Source organism: Lethenteron reissneri, chromosome 38 (assembly GCF_015708825.2).
Source record: "Lethenteron reissneri isolate LAM-NWPU_2019-01 chromosome 38, ASM1570882v1, whole genome shotgun sequence".
Taxonomy (NCBI): Eukaryota; Metazoa; Chordata; class Hyperoartia; order Petromyzontiformes; family Petromyzontidae; genus Lethenteron; species Lethenteron reissneri.
The window spans coordinates 3,625,637-3,639,954 of record NC_083816.1 but is presented as its reverse complement, the minus strand read 5'-3'; the positions used below and the strand labels follow the sequence as shown (position 1 = coordinate 3,639,954).

Here is a 14,318-nt window from a genome sequence, read left to right as displayed (position 1 = left end):
GATGGTGGTGGTGACTTGCCGACGACTGATATCAGCGGTGTCAAGATCGGCCTCTATGGAGGAGGCTCGTGAAAGACGCTACTGGACAGTTGGAGGCATTCGCCCTCCAGCAACAACGGAGGGCAGAAGAGTGACGCTCACAATAGTGAGCGGAGCGCCGGGCGGCTAAAATGCAGGAAGTTGGCACAGTAGGGGGTACAGCTGGGGCATCTACCAGTCATCTCAGTCAGCCAACCCATGGCACCTGAGTCTGTCCCGAGACCTCCTGTCAGCGAGCTTTCGACACTTCACGTGGCCTCGAAGTGCACCTGGCCTGGCACAGGCGCCGTGGTCACCGTCACTTAGTGGCGAATGGCGGGTGTTGCTATTGGCGGTGGCGATGGTGATGTTAACGTTTACGGCGTGGGACTGCAGCGCTCGCTCGCCTACAACAACGCGTCGGCGTACGAGGACGGAACTCCGCACCGCATCAACATCGGCACCTCCACCGTGTCCTCCGTCAGCACCGGGCGCTCCGCCAAGAGCTTTACCAGCCACAGGTGGGCAGCGGAGACACACGGGGGGCGGGGGGGGGTCTCTTCTGCTCCCCCTCGCCCGCCAACCCACCCACCCCCCACCAACCTGCCCGACCGTCGCCAGCACTCGCGGCGCACCTGCGTTATAGCGACGATCCAAGTGGGATCACACACGGCGGTCACCGCCCACAACGGGCAGACGAATGCCCACATTGTGGCATGCAGGGACAACTGGCACGGGGGGGGGGGGGTGCGGGGGTGCGGGGGTGCGGGGGGGGTGCCCCTTGCACTGTGGTGAGACGAGATGTTAGGGGAGGCGCTCCCGAGTTGCCGAGGCGTTAAGCGAGCGTCGCTGCTCTCGTGCGAAGCTAATTGTGATGAAGAATACGAATAATTAACCGTAATTATAGTTGAAGACGAGAAGGCGTTGAGTTGATTGTCACGTCCATGACGCATGCAAGTCCTGGCGGTGCAAAGGTTCTAATCTTTTTAAATTATCTGGTCATGAAAGCCTGTGCGCTAATTAATAACAAAGATAATGCTTAACGATGATGCGTGGGTAACGCCCCACCCCCACCCCGCCCTTCCCTTCCTCCCCACCTGGCCCCCCCTCCCTGGGACGACGCTGCAGGGACGATCTGAAGCACAGCGCGCCGGGGGCCCAGGCCGGCGCCACGGAGTTTGACTCGTCGCTGTTCCACAACCTCAAGGGCGACCAGGACGGTGAGGAGAGGTCACGTCGTTGGCTGGGGGGGTCACGGGCAGGACCCCATTTTACAAGTGTGGGGGGGTTAGGTGATGTGTTGATGGTGAGGGGGGTGACGGAGTTGAGGTGACGTGACTCTACGAATGTTCCGCTGAGTGTAGCTGTGTGGAGGAGCTGTAGCTGAAGGGACACGGGGAGGCTGAGTGTAGCTGTGTGGAGGAGCTGTAGCTGACGGGACGCGGGGAGACTGAGTGTAGCTGTGTGGAGGAGCTGTAGCCGAGGGGACACGAGGAGTCTGAGTGTAGCTGTGTGGAGGAGCTGTAGCCGAGGGGACGGGACACGAGGTGACTGTGTCCTGTGATGAACGTGCAGAGCCGGACTCGGACTCGGACAGCGAGCTGTCGCTGGACGAGGAGCACAGCATCTCACTGGCGTCGACGCACTCGTCGGACAGTGAGGAGGAGGAGGAGGAGGACGGGAGGGGCTACGGCGGCGAGCGCGCCTGGGACACGACGCCGGCGCCGGCGCACAACAGCAGCAAGGGCAACGGGGAGAAGCTCGTGCACAGCACGCCCAAGGGTGAGAGCGGGGCGCGGGCCATGGGAGGGTGAGCGAGTCGATGACTGAGAGACAGAGTGAGTGAGAAAGGGAATGAGTGGGTGGGTGGGTGAGTGAGAGAGCAAATGGGTGAACGGGCGAGTGCGTGAGAGTGCGCGCGGGTGGGTGCACGCTCAACGGAGAGGGGAGGGCGGGAGGATCGACCACGGAGTGGAGGCAAGTTGGCCTCCCTCGAGCATGCAAACAGCGAAGTCCTTGCTTTTGCGAACATACCGCGGCACTCGCCCTCATCGGTCGTGGAGCACTGCAGTCGAGTAACAGGCCGGGCCGCACAAAGCCCTGCATCGCTGTGGGGGAGGGGAGGATGACTGGTTATACGGCGAGCGACGCTGCTGCTGCTGGTAGCGAGAGGGTTTACACACGCGCGTGTGTGTATGTGTATGCACGTGTGCAGTGGAGTACGAGTTGGGCCGCGTGAAGCCGTACTGGCCGGGCGAGTTCGTGACAACGGCGAGTGAGAGCGAGGGACCCGCGGGCGGAGGAGGCACGGGCGAGCGTCTCCGCATCGAGACCAAGGTGGTGGGGGGGGGGCGGTACAGCTGCACTGCCTATGGCAAGCGCCAGTGGTGGCGTTCAAGTGGTGGTGGTGTTGTTGCGACGGTCTTTCCGCTTTGTTGAAGTGATCGCTTTGCTGATGAGTTGCCACGTTGTTGCTTGACGAGGTTGCTGCGACCGTAATGTATCCATGTTGTAACCACGTTATTCATAATATTATTCTGCTTGTTTACCCGGGAAACCCTCATGAGTCTCCTGGCTCCTCTTCAGGGGGATCCTGTATGGGGCGATGACTGCCGCTGTGTTTCCCAATTGAGTGATTTGCGGAGTAATTTTACAGGTTTGGAAAATTTCGAACCATCATGCCGGCACACAATGGCCTACTATTGCGAATGACATTGCGGACTTTACAGTTAATATGCACCAGAGTATTAACCAGGGCAGCCGCTGGAATCGAACCATGAACCTCTGTAACAAGTGGCAAGCGTGCGACCGCGAGGCCACATCATGTTGCCAAGTAGATGTTCTTGTTGACTTTCATGTTTTTATCGCGACTCAAGCGTGAGCCCGGTACAACGCGCCGGTGTTCAATAGGAAAGGGACAAAAACAACAAGGGGACGTTCCCGATTGGTGCGTCAAGAACATTTTTACGAGGGGTCAAATTGGGCCCGCTGCCCCAACCAAGTGGGGACCCCGCGTCGGACGGGGGGGGGGGGCGAGGGGGGAGAAGAAAGGGGGGGGGAGAGATAACCAGCATATTAAGGAGAGACCAGGGATAGGGGGGTGCTGTTGTTGTTATCGCTGTGTTCATGATGTTGGTATCGTTGATGTTGCTGTCATGATGTTGTTGACGCCGCTGTTGTTGCCGTGCACCAGGTGAACATCGAGCCGCACCCCGAGGGCTCGGTGCCGGATGGCCTCAAGCTCAACGGGGACGGCGTGGTGGGGGGGGCACGCGACGCCGCACCCACGCCCGTTCCCGCACAAACGGAGATCCGCAAAGGTGCGGTGCTCACACGCAAAACACACGCAGCACACACGCAGCACGCATGCACACACGCAGCACACACGCAGCACACATGCATGCACGCAGCACGCACGCAGCACACACGCAGCACACACGCAGCACACACGCAACACGCAGCACACACGCAACACGCAGCACACACGCAGCATGCATGCACGCAGCACACACGCAACACGCATGCACGCACGCACGCACGCAGCACACACGCAGCACACACGCAGCACACACGCAACACACACGCAGCACACACGCAGCACACACGCAGCACGCAGCACACACGCAGCACACACGCAGCACGCAGCACACACGCAGCACACACGCAGCACGCAGCACACACGCAATACGCAGCACACACGCAGCACACATGCAATACGCAGCACACAGCACACACGCAGCACACACGCAGCACGCAGCACACACGCAACACGCAGCACACAGCACACACGCAGCACACAGCACACACGCAGCACACACGCAGCACGCAGCACACACGCAATACGCAGCACACACGCAGCACGCAGCACACACGCAGCACACACGCAACACACACGCAACACGCAGCACACACGCAAGCACACACGCAGCACACACGCAACATGCATGCACGCACGCTCCTCTCGCCCTCTCGGTACCCGTTCATGACCAACAGCGGTGACAGGAATCTGAGCCGGTCCTGGGCCTCCGCAAGGTCACCTCATCCTTAAATGAGTGCCCAGTGCAGTGTGTGAACATCAACACTCGGGAGAATAAGGCGGCTGGGCGAAGTGGAGGCCACCCACCCCCTCATGTGTCGTGCCGGCCATAGGTGCTACTCGCGAACAACACTTGCCCAACAGTATGTTGAGGCTATACGGGGGACCTTTGTCTTTGTAGGTCCTTGCACGTTTGTGTACGTGCACGAAAGTGTGCCGGGCGGCTAAAAACGCAGCAAGTTGGCACAGTGAGCAGCACGGGTGGTTCATCTGCCAGTCATCTCAGTCAACCCATGGCAACTGGGTTTGTTCTGTGGTCTCAAATTGTACCAAGCTTGGCACAAACGCTCCTGTGAGATCACCACCTGTTATTATTGTGTGCGTGCGCATCTCTGCGTGTCTGTGTGCGCACGCGCGTGAACCTACGGGTACGCGTGTGCCGCACTGGGGAAACAAAGAAGAGCGTGCATCATGCCGGGTGGCCTTCGCAGGCGGTCTCCATTAGCGACGGCCCCAAAGGGTCTGCGTCACGCGGGGGGGAGGGGTTTAATCGCCACCCGTTTGCGCAGGAATCCTGAAGAACCGAGTGCCGTACCCCACGCACCCCTCGGCGGAGCGACGCACCGAGGGCCTCAATGCCATCAACCGCATCCACACGGAGCTGGCCGGCTCTCGGCACGGGGGCGGCGGGCGCACGCGGGCGCCCTCTGCGGGCTCCAGCGAGGGCAGCCGCACGGGCACCGGCTGCTCTTCCTCAAAGTTCTCGAGCCGGCAGTCGTCACGCGAACGTCTCAACGGCATCAACCGCATCCCCATGAGCGTCACCGGCGGCAGCGCTGGGAACACCGCGGCAGCCACGGGCGCCGGGGCCGGCCACCCCAATGCCGGCCAGCCCGATGACTCTTCCGACTCGGAGTGAGTGTCTCTGAGTGAGTGAGACAGAGTCAGAGTGAGAGTCAGAGAGTGACAGAATGAGTGAATAACTCCTGAGTGCATGACTCGGAGGGACTCAGGGATGGATAACTCGCAGTGAGCGAGCAATTTTGTGGAAGTGAACGAGCTAGTTGGTCGCAGTGACTCGAAATGTGTGATGTGGAGGGAGTGGGTCTGCCGGTGAGTGAGTGACTCGGTGAGTGTGTTGGTCAGTGATTCAGAGTGAGACAGCGAGTGTGACTCAACGGCTTGCAGTGTTGTGACCGGGTTTGCGCCACCGACCATAACGAACGGTGAAACGGGGATCTCCATGTCGGCACTCGGGAGAACACGAGGTCGCCGAGAGGGTGACCTCGGAGTGCGGGCATTTCCCCTGCGGATAAAAGGGAACGAATGAGGAATGGATGAACGAACCAGTGTAATTGATATTTTCTCTCCGTCACTTCGCTTCCTCGAGATTGGCTATAGATGTCCGGGGCAGCACACGATCCCCTGCCATGCGAACTCCCACCTCCCCCTTTTGTGCCACATGCGACCCTTGACCCCCCCCCCCCCCCCCCCCACTGGTGATGGCCACATCTCACGCCGCACCGCCTACTGCTTGCGCTCGATGTCTCGCTCGGGCCGATTGATCACCTTTCGTTTGCGTGAAGTTAACCGATTCCACCGTCCCCTTCTTGTTGTCATCAACTCATTCCATTCCACAGATTTCTATTGCGTAAATATTTTCAGTGAGTGCGTTTTATTTTGTTTTTTGTCGTCGTTGTGCTCTGTTGTCCCATTTTTGTTTGCGCGAGCTCACCCTGCATGGTGTCGCCCGCTCCATTCCACCCCCACCCGCAGTGGCAGCAATGAGACCTCCATCTGAGCAGGCGCCCGGACCGTGGCGGCACCATCGCTTCCTGTGATGTCATTGCCTGCGCCGCCCACCCCCCCACCACTACCACGCGCGCCCTCCCCTGGCCTGGCGCGTGAGAGACGAGGTCAGAGGGAGCGGAGCGGCGGCGGCGTTTGTACCGCGCGCGCCTACTCCCGCGCTCCTTCCGCTCGGCGGGGGATCACTCCTCCCGCCCCCCTCCCCCCCCCCCCGATCCGCTAAGCCCCTGCGGCTCGTGGGGGGGGGGGGGCACCACGTGCCAAAGGAAAATGCCCGGCGCGGGGGCGAAAGGTGAGTTGGCTCCGCGTGGCCGAGACGTCATCACGTTGTGCCTGTGCACAGAGTGCCCGGGACCAGCTGCTCGGCGCGGGGGAAAGACGTCAGCTGACACGGCGCGGAGCCTGTGGACCTTCCACTGCCTAGCAATCGTCGCCTAAGCAGCGGACGCTGCCACCGCAGAAGTGGCGGCGGTGGCGCCGCCGTGGAGGGCGGAGGCCTCGAGACGGCGCCGGTTCGCTCGCCTGCCCGCCTGCCCGCTCTCGCCGCCGAGAGGCCGGGTGGAGCAGCACGGGAGCGCAAGTGTTTTGCCGCGGCGGCGGCGGCGGCACAAGTGCAGCTCCCACCCCTCTCCTCCTCCGCAGCGATGGGAACTGCCAGGACAGACGCAGCCCTCGGAACAGGGTGCACTCTTCCGATTGGTTGATACATATCACATGACTACGGCGGACTGAACTGATGAGTCGCATCAGCAGGCATTCTGGGAAATCTTCCAACGCGTCGCCTTTTTTTCCAAACAGGGAGAACTGTTATATTTGTAGATACTTTCTATCATCGTTTCTAATGTCGTCGGCAGGCGAGGTCTCATTTGTACATTGGTTTATTTTGTACTGATTTTTATTAACTTGATTTCTGTCGTCGTCGTTGTTGAATAGCATGAGAATTGATTTCGTTTTTTTTTTCTAAAGTCTAATTTAAGCTGCACACGATGAGACTTGAATGTGGCTGTGGAAGTCAGCGTCTCCCCGCCCTCCCCCCCCCCCCCCAACATCGTCTCCAGAGACAAGAGTACATCAGTCGGACACTGTTATGACCCCGACTGTCAGTCCGACACTGTTAAACCTAGAATCAGTCCAACACTGTTGAGGCTTGAGAGTCAGTCACTGTTAAAATTCACTCCGACTGCCACTAGTGCCCCCTCTCGCTGCAGGCAGTCGGTGTAGCGAAGCACTCTGCAACCCGCGCTCCATCGGAGGGGGGGCAGCGGCGCTCACGCTGCAGATAACTCCCCCCCCCCCCGCCCCACTAATTTCGCTCAGCTTGCGTTTTTCAGCAACGCCGCACACCCCCCGCACCGCCCCAGCTGTGCCGTAGCGGTTGCGCCCAGGGGAGGCACGAGGGCCAGCGTTGGGCAACGCAGAGAAGCACTGGGAAGAAGCATGGGAGAGTGCGGGCAGCCACCCCCCCCCCCCCCAGACGACTCCTGGGAGTTTGTATATTTGGCTGTGGGCGAGGAATGCGCCGTAGAGTTCCCTCCCCTGGGGCCATTCACATTCACATCTTCTGTGAGAATTTTTTGTTTTCATTTCTCCTGTTTCACGGAACGAATATTAAATGGATGTCAACATTTCCTGTCTGTAAGCTAGAGCCTGGTTTTTTTCACTGGATGTATTTATTGATGTGTAGGACGTAGCGAAGAGGTCTTTACGTGAACAGCAGCCTTTTCTACACTGCGTGTGTTGGGGCTCGGCACCCCCAGACACTGCCGCGGCGGCAGGCAGCGTGACGCGGCCGATTAATTCAAAAGGGAAGGTTTCTCACCGAAGGACGATGGCGTTTTCGCTTCCCCTGTTTTGACATCGACTTTTGTGGACTTTATTAAAAACAAAGTGAAAACTGCGCGTACGCGTGGTGGCCGCGCGTTTTGTCGACGAGGTGCACGCGAGGGGCGGGGTGGTGGGGGTTTGTGTGTGCAGCCTCACTCTGTCGGCCCACGTCTCTCACCCAACAGCTCGTCGCTTCCCCCTCAAGGCAAATGTTTGTTCATATGGTTGTTTCGATTTAAAGCTTTCGTGACTGCAGGGATTCATCTTCTTGGTTCTTTCGGTAAAGTCACGTAGAAGGGAAATAATAAAATAATAAAAATAAAACATAATAAAATACTATTCTCACGACGTTTCGGCCACAACGCAAGCAGCCGTCCTCAGGTGAAGAATAGGTCTGTCGGAAAGTCGCTGTCCGACAGACCTGTTCTTCACCTGAGGACGGCTGCTTGCGTTGTGGCCGAAACGTCGTGAGAATAGTATTTTATTATGTTTTATTTTTATTATTTTATTATTTCCCTTCTACGTGACTTTACCGAAAGAACCAAGAAGACATGGTTGTTATCGACATGATTCGGTTTCAGATACCGATGCGCAGCGTGTCGGTGACCGCCTATGAATATAATATTTAACGCGAAAACTGAAACCTAGTTTTATGATGAAAGTCATTCGGATCGTGGTTGTTCCCAGTCGCCCTGCAGACGTCGGCGTCTGCAGGGCGACACTCGGGAGCTTCACAGAGAACACAACTCCTTCTTGTGAACAAGCCCAGACCAACTGGGTGAGGAAGACGGAACCAGGACACTGAACGCCCACCCGCAACTGCACCTCTCATCCATCACCTGTCCTGTAACACGACAGCCAAAGTCATTCTGTAGCCGAGCGCTTGGCAGAACTGCGACAATATTCAACAATGCGAGCGACGCGTGGTACGGGGAACAAATATTTATTAATTAAAGCAGCAGTGCGAAACACTTCCTTCCCACAGCTGTCAAAATAAGAGCTGCCATTACATTCACAAAATGTACAAGCGCATCAAGTACAAAACAATTGGGTGCCGATTGTGCAGACATTCCCGTCACGTCTCCCCACTCTGGGTTCGTGCGTCGCTGCTAAGACCACAATGCACCAGGGGTATTTTACAGTAGTCGCCACCGGCAACATAACGACGAGCAGCTGTGGCAACTTGGTTCGTAAATGGTACATGGTTACCATCGAGTTCTGTCTAAGCCAATGAAAGCAGAGTTTGATTAACACTGATTGGCCTACAGAGCCACGTAATCTTGGGTAGTGGTGTTATTTTAGTGATCACATTGTTTAGATTTGTGCTATGAAGAAGAGCTATAGGCCAAAACGTCACCTATTTGTTATTGATTAATGTGTTGGGTTTTTTGCTCAGATTCGGGAGCTACCAACATCTTTGTAAATACAGAACATGAACTGATTGAGGAATGAACGATCATGATTACAGGCAACATTTGCCCTGCAAATTTTCCCGACTGTAGAATTGCTAGGAATGCCACGATCGTCACTCATCACCTCCCACCCCCCCACGGTCCCCAGCGCCACGCGTCACCACATGAATCTCTGCAGGTCGGCGCTGTCGGGCCACTGGAATGTTCGGTGCAGGAACAGATGGACGGTCGCTAGGTTCACGGCCAGGTGCAGGGCGGCCTCCACGAGCAGATGGGGCACAGGGGGCACGGGCGCGTTGAGCCGCAGCACCAGGTAGGGCAGGATGAAGTAGCGCAACTCCAGCAGCCGCTGCGGCACCGTTGCTGCCATCACGCACACCGCGAACCCCGCGCGCCAGAACGGGGACTTGGCGCGCAGAGCCTCACTCAGCACCCAGCCGGCGAATAGGTAGGCAGGCACCGGCAGGAATCGCGCCAGCGCTTGCCGCCCCAGCGCGCGCCGCCACAAGTAGAAGGTGTAGTGGCGGTTGTCGGCGAGGAGGTAGGGGTGCACGTAGGTGAAGCGCCACACCAGCAGGCAGCCGAGCGCCGTCAGGGCGAGCGCTGCCACTGGATGCCGGCGGAGGGCGAGCGCGGAGTCGCGAAGGCGAGTAGGCGAGAGGAGCAGGTGTGAACTGAACGCCAGTGTAAAAACGAGGAAGTAGAAGAGCTGCGGGAAGTGTAGGCAGGCCTGGTGGCTGGCGCGGTCGCCCAGAACAATGCCGTCATTGGCAACCACGAAAGCCAGGAAGGCGCCGAGCGGCAGCGCGTATGGCCAGGCTGGTGCCAGCGCGCGCCACATTGACTCCGGGGAACGCAACCACTGCAGCCCGAAGCGCAGCAACTGCAGCCAGCTCTGCCACAGGGATGGGGACCGCCGGTCGCTCGGGCTCGCGTCCTTCTTGCTGTGCTGCTCCTCCCAGGCCTTGTCCAGTTCCTATCCACGCACGTACACAGACCCCCCATTTAGCCGTAACAGACTGTAGGGGCAAGTGCTGTTAGCGAGCACCTATGAAAGCCGGCACGACACACAAGGGGGTGAGTGGACAACACCACGCCCGGCCGCCTTTGTCTCCCGAGTGACGATGTTTACACATCAGGTACTCATATGAGGTTTAGTCGACCTAGGGGAGGCCCGGGACCAGTTCAGATAATCGCCACTGATGTTGGCCGTGAGCGGGAATCGAACCCGGGTCACAAGGTTCATAGCACAGCTATGAACATTCATATTCTCTCGGGAGAATATTTGAGAGATGTGGAAAATCACAGACCAGCAGGAGGAAGGCATCCATAACCAGTGCTGACAATTTCCCAAGCTTTGTGGCCCGACACATTGCGATGTTTGATGTTTAATACACGTGGGAGGAAACTGGAGTACTCGGAAAAAACCCACACATGCAAGGAGGGGGGGGGGGGGGGGGTAACAACTAAGAAGTATTTTTGACAATCGGTGTTTTAATGAGCAGGAGTGTTTTTGTGGCACTGTGGCTCTCACGAGCAAGAGGCCCCACCTGGCAGACGACGGTGCCAGCGTAGAAGGCGACCCACACCACGTTGGTCTGGCGGAAGCAGAGGGCGAGCAGCGACACGAGCGCGGCGGCGCCATGGCGACCGTGCGCACACATGAGGTACGCGAGCAGCGCCAGGAAGGTGGAGCCGGCGTCCGTGTAGTAGAGGAATGAGAAAAAGTAGAGCACGGGCAGCAGCGCTAGTGACAACGCCTGCAGCAGCTGATGTGGCGTTGACAGCTTCTGCACGAGGGGGTCAGCAGGAGACCGGGGTCAAGTGTAATTAAAAAAGCATCGATTGCAATTCACTACGGGTTTCACAATTATGACTGTGATTGTGGTGGGTGGAGGTGGGGGAGGAAGTGGTTGGAATTTCTGCGAAATAATAACTGACGGCCACATGCTTTATCCTTAGTACATGCGCTTTGGGATACTGTGGCATTTAAGTACTAAAAAAACGTAAATCATTATGAAATCATTGTTGTTTGGGTTGGATCACGTAAGTATACAGCCAAATGGTGTTGTACATCCTGCTCCACCCGACACAGCCAAACAATTAAAGTTGTCACATGGACAAAACGTGCAGATTGATATTGTTTGCAGCAAGCTGTTGAATAACAAGCAATGCTATTGTGACCATCCTTATAATAACCTTCAATTGTCAGTCAAAGCATTTGAGCAGTTTCCATGGGGTCGACCGAGGGCTCAGTCTAACCAGAATGACCAAGGGACAAAGAGAATCGACTATGAGCTATGCACAACTTTCGACATTTCACTGCAGCAAAAAGAACATGAAATCACCAAATATATTACCTAATAGCACCACTAGAGAGCAGCAGTGAGCAGGTAGTGGTGGTGAGGGATTTTGGAGGCTTCAGGTCTCCAATAAACACATTCCTGCGGAGGGAGCTGGTAGGAACGTTGGGTTGCTCGGTCAATGGCCAGGGTCAACGGCGGTGTGGTGTATTCCGCAAATATGGCCGACTGCGAGGGCGGGCACAAGCCGGCGTAAGTAGGTTAAACGTTGAGTTTTATAAGGGCACCACGGGGTGACCAGCCCCTCCCCACCCCTCCCACCCCCACCTTCCCCACCCAGCTCCTCCCCTCCCCACCCAGCCCCTCCCCACCCTCCCCTCTCCACCCAGCCCCACCCCTCCCATTTTTGGATGCACGACGCACGGACACAATAATCCCCTGTGGGCTGGTGTAACCAGGAGGTTCCTACCAGTATAATGCAGTGTCAGTAGAGATTGTAGAATGACCCCCATCTATTTGTCACTGTGAGAATGTGCTTGTACATTTTACGCGCAAGTTTTCCCAGCCACTTGTAATTCGCATGTGGGTTATCACAATGGGCTACATGTCGAGCATCTCTCTCAAGCTACAATGTGTGGTGAAAGCTTCAGAGTAGAAATGCCAAACACGCAGCACAACCTTGAAAACCGCAATTGAATTTGCTTGTAAGTCGCGGCTTAGGTGTAAATCGCCGTAAACGCCTCGCTCACCGTGTCACTGTGAAGGCGGCATGTGAGCAGGTAGAGTGTGTAGAAGTTTCCGAGGCTGAAGAGGAGGCTCGTTAGACGGAGGAGCGTAGGAGAGCAGCGCTCTGAGGGAGGCAGCCCCAGCATCCAGCCAAGTGGGGAGAGGAGGCCCAGGGAGAATGCATACAATCCCGGTGGCGTCGTGATCTTCGGGTCCCACTGCACGGGCAGAGGTTACACGTTATTAGCATGAGTTTGGTCACTGCATTTACGTCATAGTTACCCGTGACTGCTACACCTGTCAACATGTATTCCTATCGGGAAATAGTTGTCAGGTCCATACGGCATACAGCCGTTTCAATACGGGCAAAAATAAAATAAATGTTGTCTATTTGTTTGTGTTTGGCCCTTGTGATGGGACTCTGTAGGATGAACGTTGAGATGTATAAGGGCATGAGGTGACCAATAAGGTCTGAATTGGTGTGTAATAAGGTAGGCACTGAAAAGGGGTTGACAGGTATGCACCTCTTTCTACTACACCTCGCACTGGAGAAATATCGAAGTCTCTCACCAAACCAATTTATGCCCCAGATCGCCTTCGTAGAAGAGAATTGCAGGCTCGGTGGGTTCCCACTCGGTTAACGAAAACTGAAGTCAGCGAAGCTCGGCCGCGCCCTCTGCTGGGCAGAGTGCAGGCTCGACGGCTGAATGAATGGGAACCCGACTTATTTGGGGGGAAGACGGAAGTGGTGGGATAGCAGGGCAGTACACAATTTATATTTATGCAGCAGTGTGACACGAGGGTTGGCTGTTGGGTAACGATACGACCCTCGCCGCAGTGTCGATTACAATCTATATTTATTTTCGCCTCTTACTGCCACGTGTCATTCTGTTAACGTAAAGGTAAAATCAGCGGGGCCATCATTAGTAATGCACAATCTCTTGCTGGATAAAGTATTCCCCAACCCGCTGCCATCTCTTGCGATCCTATAACTAGTGAGAAGTCAGTGGTTAGCGCAATGCGGCCACGACTAACATAACTCGCGGGTCATGTTTGAACTGTGCCTCGGTTCCACCCATCATCGATCCACTCTGAGAAGCGCTGAGTCAAACAATACGTGAGGATGCCTTCATCCAGCAGCAGAGTGGCAAAGGGCTGAAAATGTACAGAAGCATCTTCTTGGTTCTTTCGGTAAAGTCACGTAGAAGGGAAGTAATAAAATAATAAAAATAAAACATAAAATAATAAAAATAAAACATAAAATAATTCTCACGACGTTTCGGCCACAACGCAAGCAGCCTTCCTCAGGTGAAGACCAGGTCTGTCGGGGAGACAGCGTCTGAATGTACAGAAGCAGCTAATTGATACGGGGGGGTACGTAGGGCTGTTTATTTCCCCCGTAATAAACAGCAGCATCCCTCTAACCGTCCTTATGCCCGCCAATCAACGTCAGCCTCGCAGGGTGGCTGGAAAGCACACGTCCGTTCAAGAAAACGGGGTTATCTGCGGATAAACGCGGCGTGTAAGAAAAACACGGGCAGCACCCCCCTCGTCCCACCACTCGCCGCGGGAGGCCCTGCCGCAGGCTTCCCGCGAAGTCGCTAGGCAAGGGCGGTCACTCTCCGTGCGAGCAGCGCTCCGCACCTCGAGGAAGGAGCCGTTGCAGTACTTCTGCGCTTGCGGGACGTGGAAGATCTCGTCCATGTAGGGCTCGGGCTGGGAGCCGCTCATGGCGCTGAAGATCGCGGCCGAGATGCCGAGGTAGGCGGCGGCGGCCGTGGCGACGCAGAGCGCGGCCATGACGGGCGACCTCTGACCCGTGACGTCATGTCGCGGGTGCAGAGTGAACAGCTGGGGGGGGGGGGGAGGGGGCAACTCTGCTGCTGCCGAGACACTCAATGTGGGAGACGAGACACCGTGTTGCTCGTGCTGCTGGAATAACGGCACCCCCCCCCCCACAAGGATAACCGCGGACAAATGACGTCACGGCGTGACGCATTTCGAACGCGTGACATTGCGGTATCGGTGACGTCACGCAACGGGTACGTGATGCGAACATTTCCACAGATTGTTTGTGATGGTGCCGCTGCATCGGCGAGTAAGCGCACAAGCGCAAACAACAAAAACGCACTCCCGACACACAAACGTTTCGGGCAATGACCCTTCTTCAGCGCAAGTGACGTCACGAGC

At 56.7% G+C, this 14,318-nt stretch overlaps 2 protein-coding genes across 6 annotated transcripts in view; one reads left to right on the top strand and one right to left on the bottom strand.

The window, feature by feature from the left end:
- Nucleotides 1-7,760, top strand: part of LOC133351737 (cadherin EGF LAG seven-pass G-type receptor 2-like) — a 122,160-nt gene extending 114,400 nt beyond the window's left edge. For 4 of the 5 annotated variants that reach the window (XM_061567198.1, XM_061567197.1, XM_061567195.1 and 1 more), the window contains 7 exons: nt 415-539; nt 1,147-1,238; nt 1,594-1,800; nt 2,234-2,355; nt 3,212-3,338; nt 4,624-4,969; nt 6,207-7,760. In XM_061567198.1, the coding sequence (XP_061423182.1) occupies nt 415-539; nt 1,147-1,238; nt 1,594-1,800; nt 2,234-2,355; nt 3,212-3,338; nt 4,624-4,969; nt 6,207-6,252 (1,065 nt within the window). In that variant the 3' untranslated portion in view covers nt 6,253-7,760. Of the gene's footprint in view, nt 1-414; nt 540-1,146; nt 1,239-1,593; nt 1,801-2,233; nt 2,356-3,211; nt 3,339-4,623; nt 4,970-5,830 lie in introns of all 5 variants that reach the window. The other variant, XM_061567196.1, reaches the window with a different exon arrangement.
- A 655-nt stretch (nt 7,761-8,415) lies between these two features.
- Nucleotides 8,416-13,949, bottom strand: LOC133351709 (putative Dol-P-Glc:Glc(2)Man(9)GlcNAc(2)-PP-Dol alpha-1,2-glucosyltransferase). The gene is made up of 4 exons (XM_061567122.1): nt 13,773-13,949; nt 12,152-12,346; nt 10,650-10,889; nt 8,416-10,075 (listed from the first exon to the last, which is right to left on the bottom strand). The coding sequence occupies exons 1-4, from the start codon at nt 13,926-13,928 to the stop codon at nt 9,257-9,259; spliced, it is 1,410 nt and encodes a 469-aa protein (XP_061423106.1). The 5' UTR covers nt 13,929-13,949; the 3' UTR covers nt 8,416-9,256.
- Nucleotides 13,950-14,318: the final 369 nt, after the last annotated feature.